The sequence below is a fragment of the Neomonachus schauinslandi genome, chromosome 1 (assembly GCF_002201575.2).
Source record: "Neomonachus schauinslandi chromosome 1, ASM220157v2, whole genome shotgun sequence".
Classification (NCBI taxonomy): Eukaryota; Metazoa; Chordata; class Mammalia; order Carnivora; family Phocidae; genus Neomonachus; species Neomonachus schauinslandi.
Window position 1 is genome coordinate 106,823,243 of NC_058403.1, and position 15,931 is coordinate 106,839,173.

General features: G+C 35.5%; 1 protein-coding gene across 1 annotated transcript in view; it reads left to right on the forward strand.

The window, feature by feature from the left end:
• GPR149 (G protein-coupled receptor 149) overlaps window positions 1-14,548 on the forward strand; it is a 63,467-nt gene extending 48,919 nt beyond the window's left edge. The window contains exon 5 of the mRNA XM_021685963.1: window positions 13,976-14,548. Within this exon, the coding sequence (XP_021541638.1) occupies window positions 13,976-14,548 (573 nt within the window). The remainder of the gene's footprint in view (window positions 1-13,975) is intronic.
• The last annotated feature ends 1,383 nt before the right edge of the window (window positions 14,549-15,931 follow it).

Consider the following 15,931-nt stretch of genomic DNA (forward strand, 5'->3'; position numbering starts at 1 on the left):
CTCACATCTTTACTATATTGAGTCTTCTATTCCACATACATGTCTCTCCATTTATTTACATCTTTGGTTTCCTTCATGTAGATTTTAGCTTATATGTCCTACACAGATCTTGTTACACTAACACCTAAGTATTTCACTTTTCTGAGCAATTGTAAATGGTACTGCATTTTTTTATTTTGATGTCCATATGTTCATTGCTACTATATAGAAATACAATGTTTAACTTGCAGGTAAACTTGATTAGTTCATTTGTTAGTTCTAGGAATTTTTGTATTCTTTGAAAATTTCTACATAGGCCAATCATGTCACCTGCAGTTTTAGTTCTTCCTTTCTGATCTACTTTTGATTTCCTTTTCTTGACTATTGCACTGACTAAAAGTTCCAGCAATATTTTTTTTTTAAGATTTTGTTTATTTATTTGACAGAGAGAGAGAGAACACAAGCAGTGGGAGCTGTAGGCAGAGGGAGAGGGAGGTAAGGCTTCCCACTGAGCTGAGCAGGGAGCCTGATGTGGGGCTTCATCCCAGGACCCTGAGATCATGACCTGAGCCGAAGGCAGATGCTTAACCTATTGAACCAGTCAGGTGCCCCACAGCAATATGTTGAAAAGGAGTGGTAAGAACTGACATCCTAACCTTGTTCCTGATCTTAAGGGAAAGCAATCCCTCACCATTAAGTATAACGTTAGTTGGAGGGTTTTTAGAGATGCTCTTTATCAAAGTGAGACATTTACTCTCTATTGCTACTTTTATCATGAATGGATGTTGAATTTTGTCAAGTCGTTTTTCTATATCAATTGATATAATCATGTGATTTTTCTTCTTTAGCCTATTAATATGGTGGATCACATCAGCTTATTTCTGAATATTGAAATTAGCATTGCAGTTCTAGAATAAACCCCACTTAATCATGGAATACAATTCTTTTAATTGACTGCTGAATTCCCTTTGCTAATGTTTGTTAAGGATATTTGCATCTAGGGGCGCTTGGGTGGCTCAGTCGGTTAAGTGTCTGCCTTCGGCTCAGGTCATGATCCCAGGGTCCTGGGATTGAGCCCCATGTCGGGCTCCCTGCTCAGCTCAGCGGGAAGCCTGCTTCTCCCTCTCCCTCTGCCTGCAGCTCTCCCTGCTTGTGTTCTCTCTTTCTCTCTCTGTCAAATAAATATTTTTTTTAAAAAAGGATATTTGCATCTATATTAATAATATAGATCTGTAGTGTTTTTGTTTGTTTTTTAAAGATTTTATTTATTTGACAGAGAGAGAGAGAGCGAGAGCATGAACACAAGCAAGGGGAGTGGGAAAGGGAGAAGCAGGCTTCCTGTCGAGCAGGGAGCCCGATGTGGAACTCGATCCCAGGACCCTGGGATCGTGACCTGAGCCGAAGGCAGACGCTTAACGACTGAGCCACCCAGGCGCCCTGTAGTGTTTTTTTTTTTTTTTCCTTTATTTTTGTTTGTACTGTCTGTCTAGTTTTAGTAACAAGGCAAAACTACCTTCATTTGAGAAGTGTTGCATCTTTTATTTTCAGGAAGAGATTGTGTAGAATTTATATTAATTCTCCTTTAAATGTGTGGCAGATTTCTCCAGTGAAACCATCTGGGCCTGGTGATTTCTTTTTGAGAATTTTAAAATTATGAGTTCAATTACCCTAACAGTTATAGGACTATTCAAATTATTTATTTCATATTGGGTGTATTGCTAATAGTTTGTGTTTTATAAGGAATTGGTCCATTTCTTCTAAGTTGTCAAATTTAAATGTGTAAAGTTCTTTGTAGTATTCCCTTATCTTCTGCACAGACTGTGGTGATATCCGATTTCATTCCCAATATTGGTAATTTCTGTCTTCTTTTTTTGTCACTGTTGCTAGAGGTTTGCCAATTTTATTAATCTGTTTAAAAAAAAAAAACAGTTCTTTGCTTCACTGTTTTTCTCTATTGTTTTGTTTTCAATTCCATTGATTTCGGTTCTCATCCTGAGGATTTCTTCCCTTATTCTTGCTCGGATTTTATTTTGCTCTTATTTTTCTAGATTATTGAGGCAGGAGCTTACATTATTGACTTGAGACTATTTCTCTTTTCTAATGTGTGCACTTAGTGCCTTAAATTTCCCTTTCAGCACTGCTTTAGATGCATCTCACAAATTTTGATATGTTGTATTTTCATTTTCATTCAGTTCAACGTATTTTTTTTTCCCTTAAGACTTTCTGACTCATGGATTATTTAGAAGTGTCTTTACTTTTCAGAGGTTTGGAGATTTTCCTGTTATCTATTATTTATTTCTATCTTGAATCCACTGTGGCTAGAGAACACATTTTGTATAATTTTAATTCTTTTAAATTTATTGAGATTTATTTTATGTCCCAGATATGATCTATCTTGGTATATGTTCCATGGAAATAATCTGTATTCTGCTCTTGTTAGATGGTTTTCTATAAATAAAAGTCTTTCTTTCTATAAAATTTTCTGTAAATGTTGATCCGATCATGTTAGTTGATGGTATTTTCCCATATCCTTGCTGAATTTCTGTTTAACTGTTCTATTAATTTTTTTTTTAAGATTTTATTTATTTATTTGACAGAGAGAGAGATAGCGAGAGCAGGAACACAAGCAGGGGGAGTGGAAGAGGGAGAAGCAGGCTTCCCGCCGAGCAGGGAGCCCGATGTGGGACTCGATCCCAGGACCCTGGGATCATGACCTGAGCCGAAGGCAGATGCTTAACGACCGAGCCACCCAGGCACCCCTGTTCTATTAATTATTAAGAGAAGGGTAGTAATGTCTCTAGCTGTAATTGTGAACTTGACTTTCTCTACTTTCAGTTCTATTAGTTTGCTTACGTATTTTGCAACTCTGTTGTTTGGTGTATACACAATTAGGATTGCTGTATCTTCTTGGTAGACTGATCTTCTTATCATTACTAAAATAATCCTCCCTGTCTCTTGTAATATTCTTTGCTCTGAAGTCTATCTTATCTGATATTAACATAGCTAGTTCTGCTTTCCTTTGATTGATATTTGCATGCTATATCTTTTTCAATCTTTCAACTTTCAGCCTTCCTATAGCATTATATTTGGAGTGAGTTTCTCGTAGACAGTATGTAGTTGTCATGTTTTTAATCCATTCTGGTAATCTCTGGCTTTTATTTAGCATATTTAGACCATTAGGATAAAATACTGCAGAGGAATATACTGCCTGCTTAGGAGATGAAGACTGCAAAAGTAGCATTATATTATGTACATCCTCCTAAGCTCTTTTTCTCAATTACTGGTACTAGATCCTAGCACTAGAAATCTCAAAGACATCATGGATTTCTCTCTCTTACTCACTTCCTAATAATACCTAATGGCTAATGCTTATGGAGCACTTTGTGTGAAACACTCAGTGAATCATTTTACATCCATTAAATCACTTATTCTTTAAATTTTAGAAATGAGAAACTGAGACTTAGAGAGTAAGGATTATAGCAATAGTGACTCAACTGAGTCTACAGGTGTATGTGATTCAACAGCAATATTTTATCATGACCCTCCCCAGTCTCAAATTTTGCCTTTGCAACTCCCCTAGAGTCCATCCCACATTTGTCATTTCTATTACCAGTATTGATACTCAGATTCCCTTTCCTTTTGCACACAATGATTTTAAAAACCTGCTAACATGTCTCCCTGACACCATGGTCCCCTTCCTCCAATCCATCTTTCACAGGGTCCCCCATTATCTTCTTAGACTTTAAGTGGGATAGTGGAAAACATGTGGAATCTGAGCTAAGATCACAGTTCAAAACTTAACTTTGTTTATAACCTAAGCAAGTTGGTTTACCTATCCATACCTTAATCTGCTTATCTGTAAAATGGAAATAATTTTATCTCCCTTATAGATTATTGTATTAAATTAGATTTCACATGTAAAGTGCCAAGTGCACTGCCTGCACATAGAAGACTTCCATATATCTTAATTTCTTTCCTTTCCATAAATGTGAAAACAAAAATCATTTCACCCTTGCCTATGGAATATAATCAAAACTCATTACCCTGGTGTACAGGGTTCTTTGCCCCAGGCCCACCTCTATTTCTAGTCTCATTTCCTTGTACTATGTCATTCCCCCCAAATTCCATTTGCCTTTGCTCTTACTATTCCCTCATTCTGGAATACATTTTTCTTATTTTCTGCCTACTGAAATTATCTTTTAGGACCCTATTTAGAAACCATTTTCTCAAGTATCTTCTCAAATTATTCCTTTCACTTCCTAGCATGAATGAATTAATCCCACCTCCCCTTGTTCCCACAGGACATAGTGGGTTCTAACTGGATTAGGAGAATGAGGTATTATTCATATTTTATCACAAACATCATGCTTTGAAGTAGCAGAATGGCTAAGAGCAGAGGGTTTGAGACAGATAATCCTGGATTTGGATTTGACTATGCCATTACCTACTTATATCCTCATGACTCAATTATGTTATCTATAAAATTGGGATAATGAGTATCTCTATTTTATGAGGTTGATATGAAAATCAAGTAAGAAAATATATATAAAGTGCTTAGTAAGAAGTCTGATATATGGCTTGTGTTTAGTAGAATCAGTAAATATTTGTTATGATGAATATCAATCCTAAATTTGTTACTCAGTTGTGAAACTTTTCATCATTTAAAAAAAAGCGCTTAATTTGCAGTTTGAAGATTTGTGAGGATTTAATGGGACATGTGTTAAAACACCTAGCACTTTCTATGATACATGGTGCTCTTTATAAAGGCCCTTATTTTCTTGCCCTTACTCTTTTCCTTGAGTAATTCATGTGTCCTCCTTATTCTAGTGTACTAAACATTTAAATAAAGGTGGCAAGATGACACAAGGAATATTTTAGATGTTGAATATATGAAAATATTGCAGTCTCAGTTTTAAATAAGATTCCAAAAATATTATTAAAACTACAGTTTATTGTTTTTCTCACAAAGTTCTCATTCTCTCTGTTATTTTTGTTTGTTTTTAGTGTCTTTAACTCTTCTCCCCTAAACCATCTTAGATGGTCTCTTTGACTTAATTTCTCAATGTCTGTACTTTTAGATGCCTAAAAGTCACCTAAATAACCTAAAGATCATCTATATGATTTTAATTTAGATTAAAATTGTCAGTCACTTGGGTTATTCATGAGTTAGTGATAGAATTCTAGCTTCCAGGGCAGAAAACCCATGATCTACTCCTGGATAAAGCAGATCTATTTTAAAGTTACAACATGGTACATTGGAAAAGAGCACTTAACTGGGCAGAGACACCTGTCCTACTACTATTACTTGCATGACCCCAGGAAAGTGGCTTCACCTCTCCCACTGTCAATTCTCCCTTTATAAAATGAGAAATCAGAACTCTGTGGTTTCTGGTTAAGTGCTATGATTTTACATGTTATAATATGTCTTTCCTAAGTTGAATGATTCAGATAACACAATACCTCACCTTGTTAGGAGAGAAATTTGGAGCAACTCTTTTATATTATAATTTCACCCTGAATTCACCTAGAGGCTTATAGTGAGGAAATAAAAAGTTCAATATGCCCAAGGTCAGTAAGTCTTAATCAATTATCAGAGCGGATTATTTGTACTAATGTGTTTACATGGCATGCTCTCTCCTCCTGAAGTATTTGTGAGGTTTAGAGACTGCTTTTCATTTTCAAATAAAAAAGCTCCCAGCCACCTACGCTCAGGAGTACAGCCATAATGGATTATCATTATTCCTGACAGCATATGCTAATTCACAGACTTTTAAATGGAAAGAAAGCAGAGACTATGAAATGACTAGTTTTATGCTCTCTGAATCTTACCATTTTTGTTTTATCATGCAGTAAAAGTTCACATACAATTCGGTCCTATAATATTCTATTTCATTTTTATAAAAAGGGTATGTTCTAATATCACCTTCTGATGCATTTGTAATTATCATCATTTATTATATAGGGCTGTTAAATATAAAAAAGTAATATTAAATAGCAATACTTTTGAAAGACGATCTTATTTTTTCTGCTTTAGGAAATTAAAATATGGAATCTAAAAAATCTACAAGGTCAATGTTGCATATTCATTCATTTATGCACACATTTATTCATTCAACAAGTATTTTTTGAGGGTCTACCATGTGTCAGGCACTGGTATAGATGGTAGAGAAAATAAAGACCCACAAGAAAATGTTCCTTTCCCTGGAGATTACATTCTATGTGGATTTGACAAAAATGCCATGCAGTTCCAGTCTCCAGAAGAAAACGGGCAGTTGCAGAGCTTTGCAAATGTTTCATTATGTGTTTGCACAAAACACTGTATTAATTTCCTAGGGCTGCTGTAACAAATTACTGCAAACTTAAGATAGTTTAAAACAACAGAAATCTATTGTCCCGTATTTCTGGAAGACAGAAGTTCAAAGTCAAGGTGTCAGCAGGGCTATCCTTTCTTGGTCTACAATAGAATAACTCCAAGTGCCGTCTCCTTCTTCACACGGCCATCTCCCATCTATGTGAGTCTGTATCCAAATTTCTCTTTTCTTAAAAGGATACCAGTCACTGGATTAGGGCCCACCCATATCCACTATGACCTCATATGAGTTTATGTTTGAAAAGACCCTATTTCCAAATAACATCATATTCATAAGGTACAGGTAGATACAAATTTTGGAGGGGACACACTAGTCAACCCAGTACAAAGATGAAGATAAATTAAATCAATAATAACGGGGTTTTTTTTGTTTTATCTTCTCACAATATTAATTTTCACTTAAGATTTAATGCCTTTTACTTTTAGTCTCATTTTGTAATTATTCTTCAACTTTTTGAATGGCTTTCAAATCTGTGGATTACATTGTAGTTTGTAATTCAAATTACATAATATTTTTTTTCTGAAGTGGGATTCTTTATTGGAACTTAATGTTTACATTGACAGATTGTTGGACTCAAATGTTTATAATAGTTTTTGCAGTAAAATTAGTGAGGAGAATCTGACTCATTACAGACCCTGGTCACTTTATTTTGTCTGCTTAGGACCAGGTGATCCTTTTCCTTTCTGATAATTTAAAATATTTATTTTTCTTGTCAAAAGTGCCATTTGCTACTCTTTAAAAAATTCGAACAGAAAATAAACTATACCCCAATTGGGACTCTTACTCTAAACAATCAAACTATAAGGGCAAAATTTTGAGACAGTACCCTGCACCTACCTTGTTTCCTCACTTCTAACCTAAAAATAGCACAAACCCAAAATGCACTGTTGATTCACAAACCCCAAATGCAGCACAAACTCCAAAGTGACTACCAAACTGAACTCTGAGGTATCATCATAGGCAACACACACTTAGTACCCTACCCCACACGCTGGATGCCCGTCTAGTAATATTTTGCATTCTGCCCCCTCTATTACCTGATAAAACTTCCACAAGCAAAATCATCATCATCATTGAACAATTTAGATATATAAAACATAAACGTTGAAGTTCTCCCCCATCCACTTTCAGAGGAAATAATTGTTTGGAATGTAGCCTTTCAGATCTTTTCTGTGCCTAGAATATATATGTGTGCTGTGTGTCTATATATCTTTTATTCCTACACATGTATAACTTGTTGAGTCGTGTTCTGGGAGATCTTTTTCTACAAGAAAACTGGATCATACTTTACATATTGTTTTGTAACTTGCTATTATCACTCAAAGTGTATCGAAATTATTTTACCCAGGCAGAACTTAGAGCTTTACTTCATTCTTTCGAGACAGTTTTCCAGTACATTTAGGTTATTTCTATTTGGGGACTTACAACAGTGCTGAAATAAACAATAGTATGTGTTGATATTTGGTGGTGGAACTGACTCACAGAAATAGGATTGCTGGTAAGTATATGTAGTTTTATTTTATAATCAAATATAATCAAAATGTACTCTAAAGATGGTATCTATCATTTTATTTCTTCATTTTTCTCTCTCTCTCTTTTTTGTGGAGGGCAATCTGAGATGCTAAAAATGACCCACTGTTTTTACTTACATATTTTTGATTATTGGTGAAATTGAATATGTTTCCACGTGTTTGTTCTCCACTTGTAGTTCTTCATTTATTTATATATATATTTATTTATTTATTTAAAGATTTTATTTATTTATTTGGCAGAGAGAGAGAGCACAAGCAGGGGGAGTGGCAGGCAGAGGAAGAGGGAGAAGCAGGCTCCCCGCTGAGCAGGGAGCCCGATGAGGGGCTGGATCCCAGGACCCCAGGATCATGACCAGAGCCGAAGGCAGATGCTTAACCAACTGAGCCACCCAGGCACCCCATGTAGTTCTCCCTCTAATTGCTTTGCCCACTTCCTTTTTTCTCCAGGGATGTTTATCTCATTGATTTGGAGAAACTCTCTATATTATAACTATTAAACTTTGCCCTATGTATTCTGCAAATATTTTCTCCTGGGATGCCATTTGTTTTTTACCTTTGCTTTCAGCATATATTTCTACATAGACATTTTCAATTTTTCTGCAATCAAATCTGTCCCTCTTTTAACATTTCTGATTTTCATTCCAGATTTGTAAAGGTCTTTTTCACACAGCATTTTAAAACCATTATTAAGACTCAAGAAATTATTTTTGCATATAACATGAAAAGGAATCTAATTTAATTTTGTAATGGAAAGCCATTTGATTCCTTTCTTATTTTGAAATGACATCTTTGTGATATACTATATTTTGTTTCTTGACTGCTTAATTTATTATGTCTTTCTATTAACAACCTGTATTAATTACTGTAGCTTCATATTATGTTTATAAATCTACCTTATTAGTCTGTTTCCAAAATTTCTTGGTTATACATAAGCATTTATTCTTGCAGATAAATCTTAGGAGGAACTTTTCATGTTCTAAAGTAAAATTCCATTGGTATTCTATTAAGTTTATTAAAATTGTATTAAATCAATAAAATAAAATAAAATTGCCAGGTTTACAATAGCGTTTTTCCATGTCGAGACAGTTTCTTTTGTCTCCTATTTATTCAGGGTTTCTTTTATTATAGTGTTTTTTTCATACTGTTCTTACAAATTTTTATAATTTTGTTACTATTTTGAGTGGACCTTTTTAAAATATATTTTTTAATTGGTTACTGCTATTGATGTCTTAACATTTACCTACAATTTAGCAACCTTGCAAAACTCCCAAATTAGTCCTTTTTTAGAGTCCCTTCTTTAGAATTTCTAAGTAGACAACATTTTCACATGAAAATGATAATTTTATTTCTTCCTGCTCAATATTTCTTTCTTTTTTTTTTTTAAGATTTTATTTATTTGACAGAGACACAGCGAGAGAGGGAACACAAGCAGGGGGAGTGGGAGAGGGAGAAGCAGGCTTCCCAGAGCAGGGAGCTTGATGTGGGGCTCGATCCCAGGACCCTGGGATCATGACCTGAGCTGAAGGCAGACGCTTAATGACTGAGCCACCCAGGTGCACCCTGCTCAATATTTCTTGACTATTGTCTAGATAGGACCTCTAGAACAATGCTAAATAATAGCACTGATATCAAGCATTTCTTTTCATCTATAAAAATTGAATCTTGCCCAGGTCTCCTTTTCCCTCACTCTACCTAGGTTAAGTGCTTTTATTCCATATTCTTAAAATTCTCCAGCCTGGATCTATTGTAGCACGAGTCACATGGAAATGCAATTGTTTATGAGGTTGGTATTTGTGTATTCTATGAACTCAAGATATGACAGCCTCTTCTTTCCATTGCTATAGACCTACCAGCTGACCCAGTCCTAATACATAATAGTGGTTCAGTTACTCTGTTCTCTTGCTTCTCATCTCTCTCCATTTTAGTCTGCCCTCCATATCCTAAAAGAGGTGGAAATTCTGTTGATTTTACACAAATTGTTAGATATCTCCCTGAATCTCTATCCCTTTACTTCTCCCTTCATTCAAGCTCTCGTTTTCCCACACCTGGAGGAATGTTTCTTTAACTTAAATAATAGGTCTCTCTGAAAGGAAAAAAAAAATCTATGAATCTTACTGTCAAATCAAATTTTTATGATTTTGCTTAAAGATATACAAACAATATTTGGTAAAACTCCTTACATTTATAGTTTCTTATACAAATCTAAAACCAAAACAAATTTATACATTAAATACTTTCATAACCAGTAACATTAAAATTGTTAAATTGGCTTAAAGTGACAGTACCATTTTGCTGAAATTAACATGTCAATTTTGAATAGTGCAAAGATGTACGCTCAGATCTGCTTCTATATAATCTGTTTCTGTTTTTACTTCTGTGACTGTCAAATGGAGACTATCCCTTTGAATAAGAATGTTACACAGTGTAATTTTTTTTAAAGATTTATTTATTTGAGAGAGAGAGACAGCACAGACTCAGGTGCGTGCAAGAGGGGGGAGGAGCAGAGGGAGGAAAGCTTTAAGCAGACATCCTGCTGAGCATGGAGCCCAACGTGGGACTCTAGGGCTTGATCTCACAACCCATGAGATCATGACCTGAGCCAAAACTGAGTCTGACATTTAACCGACTGAGCCACCCAGATGTCCCTCACAGTGTAATTTTGATAACTCAAGACTTTGTGTATTATTTCAGAATAACAGATTTCATACTTAGTTAAACTCTGGCACTATGCAATTCTCAAAGGACAATTTTAATGAGATGTCATTTGATAACTCAGTAAAGCTTGTTTGTACATTTAAGTAAAGTTAGCATGAGAGAGTTATTGAAATCTGCATTATGTGGATGTATAATATCAGATGCAAAAAATTCTTTATCACATTTTTTTTTAAGATTTTATTTATTTATTTGACAGAGAGAGACACAGCGAGAGAGGGAACACAAGCAGGGGGGCGTGGGAGAGGGAGAAGCAGGCTCCCCACCGAGTAGGGAGCCCGATGCGGGGCTCGATCCCAGTGTCCTGGGATCATGACCTGAGCCAAAGGCAGATGCTTAACGACTGAGCCACTCAGGTGCCCTATCACATTTGCTTTTATATTAGCTCCTCACCAGTGATGCGAGTTGGTACAGATAAAGACATGGTTATACTGCTGATGCTCTAGTGAAGGTTCTTTTAAGACAGACATGCCAATACTGCTGAGTACTGTCTGATAACTCAGTTTTCTCATCCATTTTTTCTTTTTTAAACTAGTATACTCCATCGGACTTTGTTTACACAGTATACTATGTCAAAGAGAAAATAATTTTTTAAGTACTGAGATGGGTTGTTTTTTCTTCTTGCAATAAAGTATAATGTAAGGAAGTCCAGCTTTTACATTACTAGTTCTCAGAATGAAGGAGGTTGTGTTTATAATTCACATTATTAAATGACAAATTTTCTGACTAAATATTTCAGTCCAATTTTATTTAAAAAAAAAAACAGAAATTTCTGTCTTTGATAAAATTTTTCTCAAGATGGGAAGTTTTTAATTTGGCTCTTCCACTCATGACTTACCACTCAGAAAGCAACACTTTTAAAACTGTAAATCTTTTCTTAATTCTTAAGATCAATTTCAAATGCCACCCCTGTATGAAATCTCTTTACCAAAAGTGGTCATGCCTGGACTCCATAGAGCTTGGTTCCTATCTCTACTAAAATAGTTGGAACTACAATTTTATTTTCTTTCTTACATGCTTTTGTCACCCAATTATATCTGCGAGGTCTTTGAATGTAGACATAGTACACTTGTATACCCAATGCAAGTTCAGAATCTTGCACAAACAGTACTCACCCCTTATCCATGGGGGCTATATTCCAAGACTCCCAATGGATGTCTGAAACTATTGTTAGTACCAAACCCAATACATACTATGTTTTTTCTATACAAACATACCTATGATAAAGTTTAATTTATAAATGAGGCACAGTAAGAGATGAACAGAAATAACTAATAATAAAATGGAACAATTATAACAGTATATAAAAGTTATGTGAATGTGTTCTGTCTCTCTCAAAACATCTTACTGTACTATATTAATTCCCTTCTTCTTGTGATGATAAAATGCCTACATGATGAGATGAAGTGAGGTGAAGGACATAAGCACTGTGATACAGTGTTAGGTTACTACTGACCTTCTAACCATAGGGCAGAAGGAGGATCCTGCTTTTAGACCAAAGTTGATTGCGGGTAAATGAAATTGGGGAAAGTGAAAATGTGGATAGCGAGGACTACTGTAATACTCAGCAAATGTTTAATGAATGGATAAATAAAAAATAAATGAAGGCCATTTCCCCTTTGCCAAAAAGTTGCTACCACTCAAACAGTGCTTTGGTACAATAATGAACCTAAGTATTGTTCCTCTGTTTCTCCTGCTTCAGTCACACATGTGAAGTTGGTGAAGTTTTTTGCTTCAGCAGAAGAGTAAACTGAATTTTATAGTGTAAGTTTTCAAAGTTTTCAGCCCTTTAGGGTAAAAGGCCCTAAAGTTAGGTTCCCAGGACCCTTTACAGATAAAGAGGATTCAAGACTTCTCTGTAGCGAATAACTGGAAAAGACTGGTAACATGTCTTACACACCCTAGACTATATTTTTCATTGTCCCTAAATTCAAAGAATTGGGCATGAAGGCACCTGAATGAATCTCATGATAAATCCTCCCTTAAAATTTTCTCTTAGTAGAAGAGAATCCAAATTGTAGTCCTAGGCTTCCTCCAGCCACACTTAGGTCCAGATACAAAATGCCCAAGGCAAATAGGGTGACCAGCTATCCTGGTTTTTCTGGAACTGAGAGGTTTCCTGAGATGCAAGAATTTCAGTGCTAAAGCTGGCATAGTTATAGGCAAACAGGAAGGTTGATCATCCTAAATTGGCAAAATACCATGAGCCCGCATGCCAATTCCCCTGTAAAGACACATTTAAGGCAATCCAGTTAGTAACTCAGCTTTTTAGGTAATCGGCACACGTATAAAAAGTGTCTGTTAACCACTCTCCTTCCCCTTCTTTTTCTGGACTACAATATTTCTTTAGTTAGGGATTGCAGACCTTATAATGCAACAGAATCACTTGGAGGGCTTGCTCAAATAGATTGCCCCAAAGTTTCTAATTCAGTAGGTCGAGGATAGGGCTCAAAAATCTGCATTTCTTACAAGTTATCAAATAATGCTGATGACACTAGTTTGGGGACCTAGCTTTGAGAGCATTGCTCCAGAAGTTTGGTATCTTCTGAGACTAACATGTAATCAAAAAAGAAAACAAGTCAACTGGAAGTATGAAGATATGAATCAGTAATATAAAATACAGGCTATAATAAGATTTAGTCTGTTTTCTTTCATTTCTTAAGCGCTTATCAGTGGTGAGTACAGATTTTAAAAAATCTTAACATACGAAGTTTTAAATAAAATATAAAAGGTTCTAACCTTCAAGAAAGTTTTTGCAGAGATGTGGGGGAGTTCTCTATTATTGGATTTACTTTAATGACTGTGATTTCTCCGTGGAAAAGTAAGCAGTGTAGCACCGTTCTGGCGACATTTGGTTCCTCTTCTGAATGCTCAAACCTCACAGCTGAAATATACTTTATACTTAATCTGAATCATAGTTTCACAATTCATTCTCTGTGACATACTAAACAGGAAAAAAAGTGCATTTTGATAACACAGTCTGCATTTCTTTCAACCTATGCAAACTTTTTAATGTAACAAAACTATAAAAGCAATTCCAGAGTATAAATATGCATTTGATTTTATGCCCATATTCTGCCTTTGGAAGCATCTACTGCTGCCCCCATCAGTACACAAACTTTGCCTTAAACTATGGGAATATGTCCTCTTTCTTCAAAAAAAGGTTCCTGATTGTCCTCATTTAGATGTTATATTTGACCTGGGAGAAACTGAGCTATATAGTGCTTTGATGGCAGAATTTAAATCCCATTGATAAAGGTTTCTAGGGAAATGGGTCTGAAATAGAAGAAACTCTACCATATTGATGAGTAGAGTGAATTTCTAAATGTCCTAATTTCAGAAACTAGTTTTCAATAATAATAATTTTGTTTTCGTCCCCAGCGTTCTGGTGGTGCCCTTGCCATTCCCTTGTGTGCATTCCAGGGCACCGTGTCTCTCCAAGCACCGACGGGGAAAACCCTATCTCTTTCTACCTATGAGGTAAGTGCAGAAGGACAAAAAATAACCCCAGCCTCTAAGAAAATAGAAGTCTATCGATCCAAAAGTGTTGGCCATGAACCGAACTCAGAAGATTCTCCCTCTACATTTGCGGACACCAGTGTGAAAATACACTTGGAAGTTCTTGAAATTTGTGATAATGAAGAAGCCTTGGACACTGTGTCAATCATTAGCAACATCAGCCAGTCCTCTACACAGGTCAGATCTCCATCCCTACGCTACTCACGGAAAGAAAACAGATTTGTTTCTTGTGATTTAGGAGAAACAGCCTCATACTCTCTCTTTTTACCCACGAGTAATCCCGATGGTGATATCAACATCTCCATTCCGGACACTGTTGAAGCACACAGGCAGAACAGTAAAAGGCAGCATCAAGAAAAGGATGGCTACCAGGAGGAAATCCAGTTGTTAAACAAAGCTTATAGAAAAAGAGAGGAAGAAAGCAAGGGTAACTAGTGATCATTTGGTCTAATAAGGCAAGAATGGGTCTGCAAGTTCAAACTGCTAAACTAACAATTTGGTTCTGAGGCTATTTGATTTCCTTACTTGTTGGTTTACATAAGCATTACAGATTTAGTAGTTAACTGTTTTTAGGGCAAGCAGCTGGAACTAGCATAAACACTTAAGTGCTTTTGATGTATTACCTGTAGATCACACACTGTGGTAATTAAAAGATTCGTTTCTTATCTGATTCCTAAAGCTGTTTTCTAGATTAAATATCAGCCTTATTTACTAATGTTTTTGCCTGTTGGTCACCCTCATAAATTCAATGAATATTTTGTTCACATCTCATGTTTCAACACATAACGCTGGCCTTTATCGTAAGGGGAAGAAGATATTTTGGGAATGGAAGAAATGTAGAAAAACTCTGAGTTGTATTTAAAGAGACTTGCCTACATGTGCCTAGCAAGACAAGCTTATTATGGTTACTGCTTTAGCTTTACATCCATGTCTAGGAAATATATTTTCATGTAAAATGGCAAACTAGCTAGCTTCCGACTTTGAAACATGCATGCCCATAGTCTGTAAATAGTTGTCTCCTTCATTTCTGTAAAGTACAAATTGCTTACTAAATGTTCTTCTTCCTTTCTCTCTTAAATGTAAGTATTCTCCTTTCATCTTTTCATTATGTCAAGACTTCCCTTGAAACAAAATATTGTGTTACAAGTGAATTAGTAATCCATAACTCAAACATTATTGGAAATGTTTTAAATGTACACATTATCATTTCTAGAATTGTTTTATTTGAATGGAAATTGGGGAAAAGCACTTCCAAATTAAGTTCTGTGAGGTATGTTCAATTAGATAACAAAGTTTGGGGTAAAGCAGAGGAAAATCCACTAAGTAAAAAAATAAAAGTATGTTTCTAAAGCTGCAAATTTGGCAAACTTTTTTTCTTTTTTTTTTTTAAGATTTTATTTATTTACTTGACAGAGAGAGAGAGAGAGAATAGGAACACAAGCAGAGGGAGGGGGAGAGGGAGAAGCAGGCTTCCTGCCGAGCAGGGAGCCCGATGGAGGACTTGATCCCAGGACCCTAGGATCATGACCTGAGCCAAAGGCAGATGCTTAATGACTGAGCCACCCAGGTGCCCCTTGGCAAACTTTCTTAGGCATTCTTGAAGTATAGAAAATTTTAGTAAAAATATTGTTCTAATTTTAGGTGCTTATTAGTTTTTTTCTCATAGGTATGTATAGCTCAAGCAAATTCAATATATTTTATTAAATGAGTGTAAGGTATACATTTCAACACTAATTTTAAAATGTGTTACATTGCAAAAATGCAGGAATCACCTTGTCAGAGTATCAGTAATGTATATTTCAAAAATTATAAAGTGAT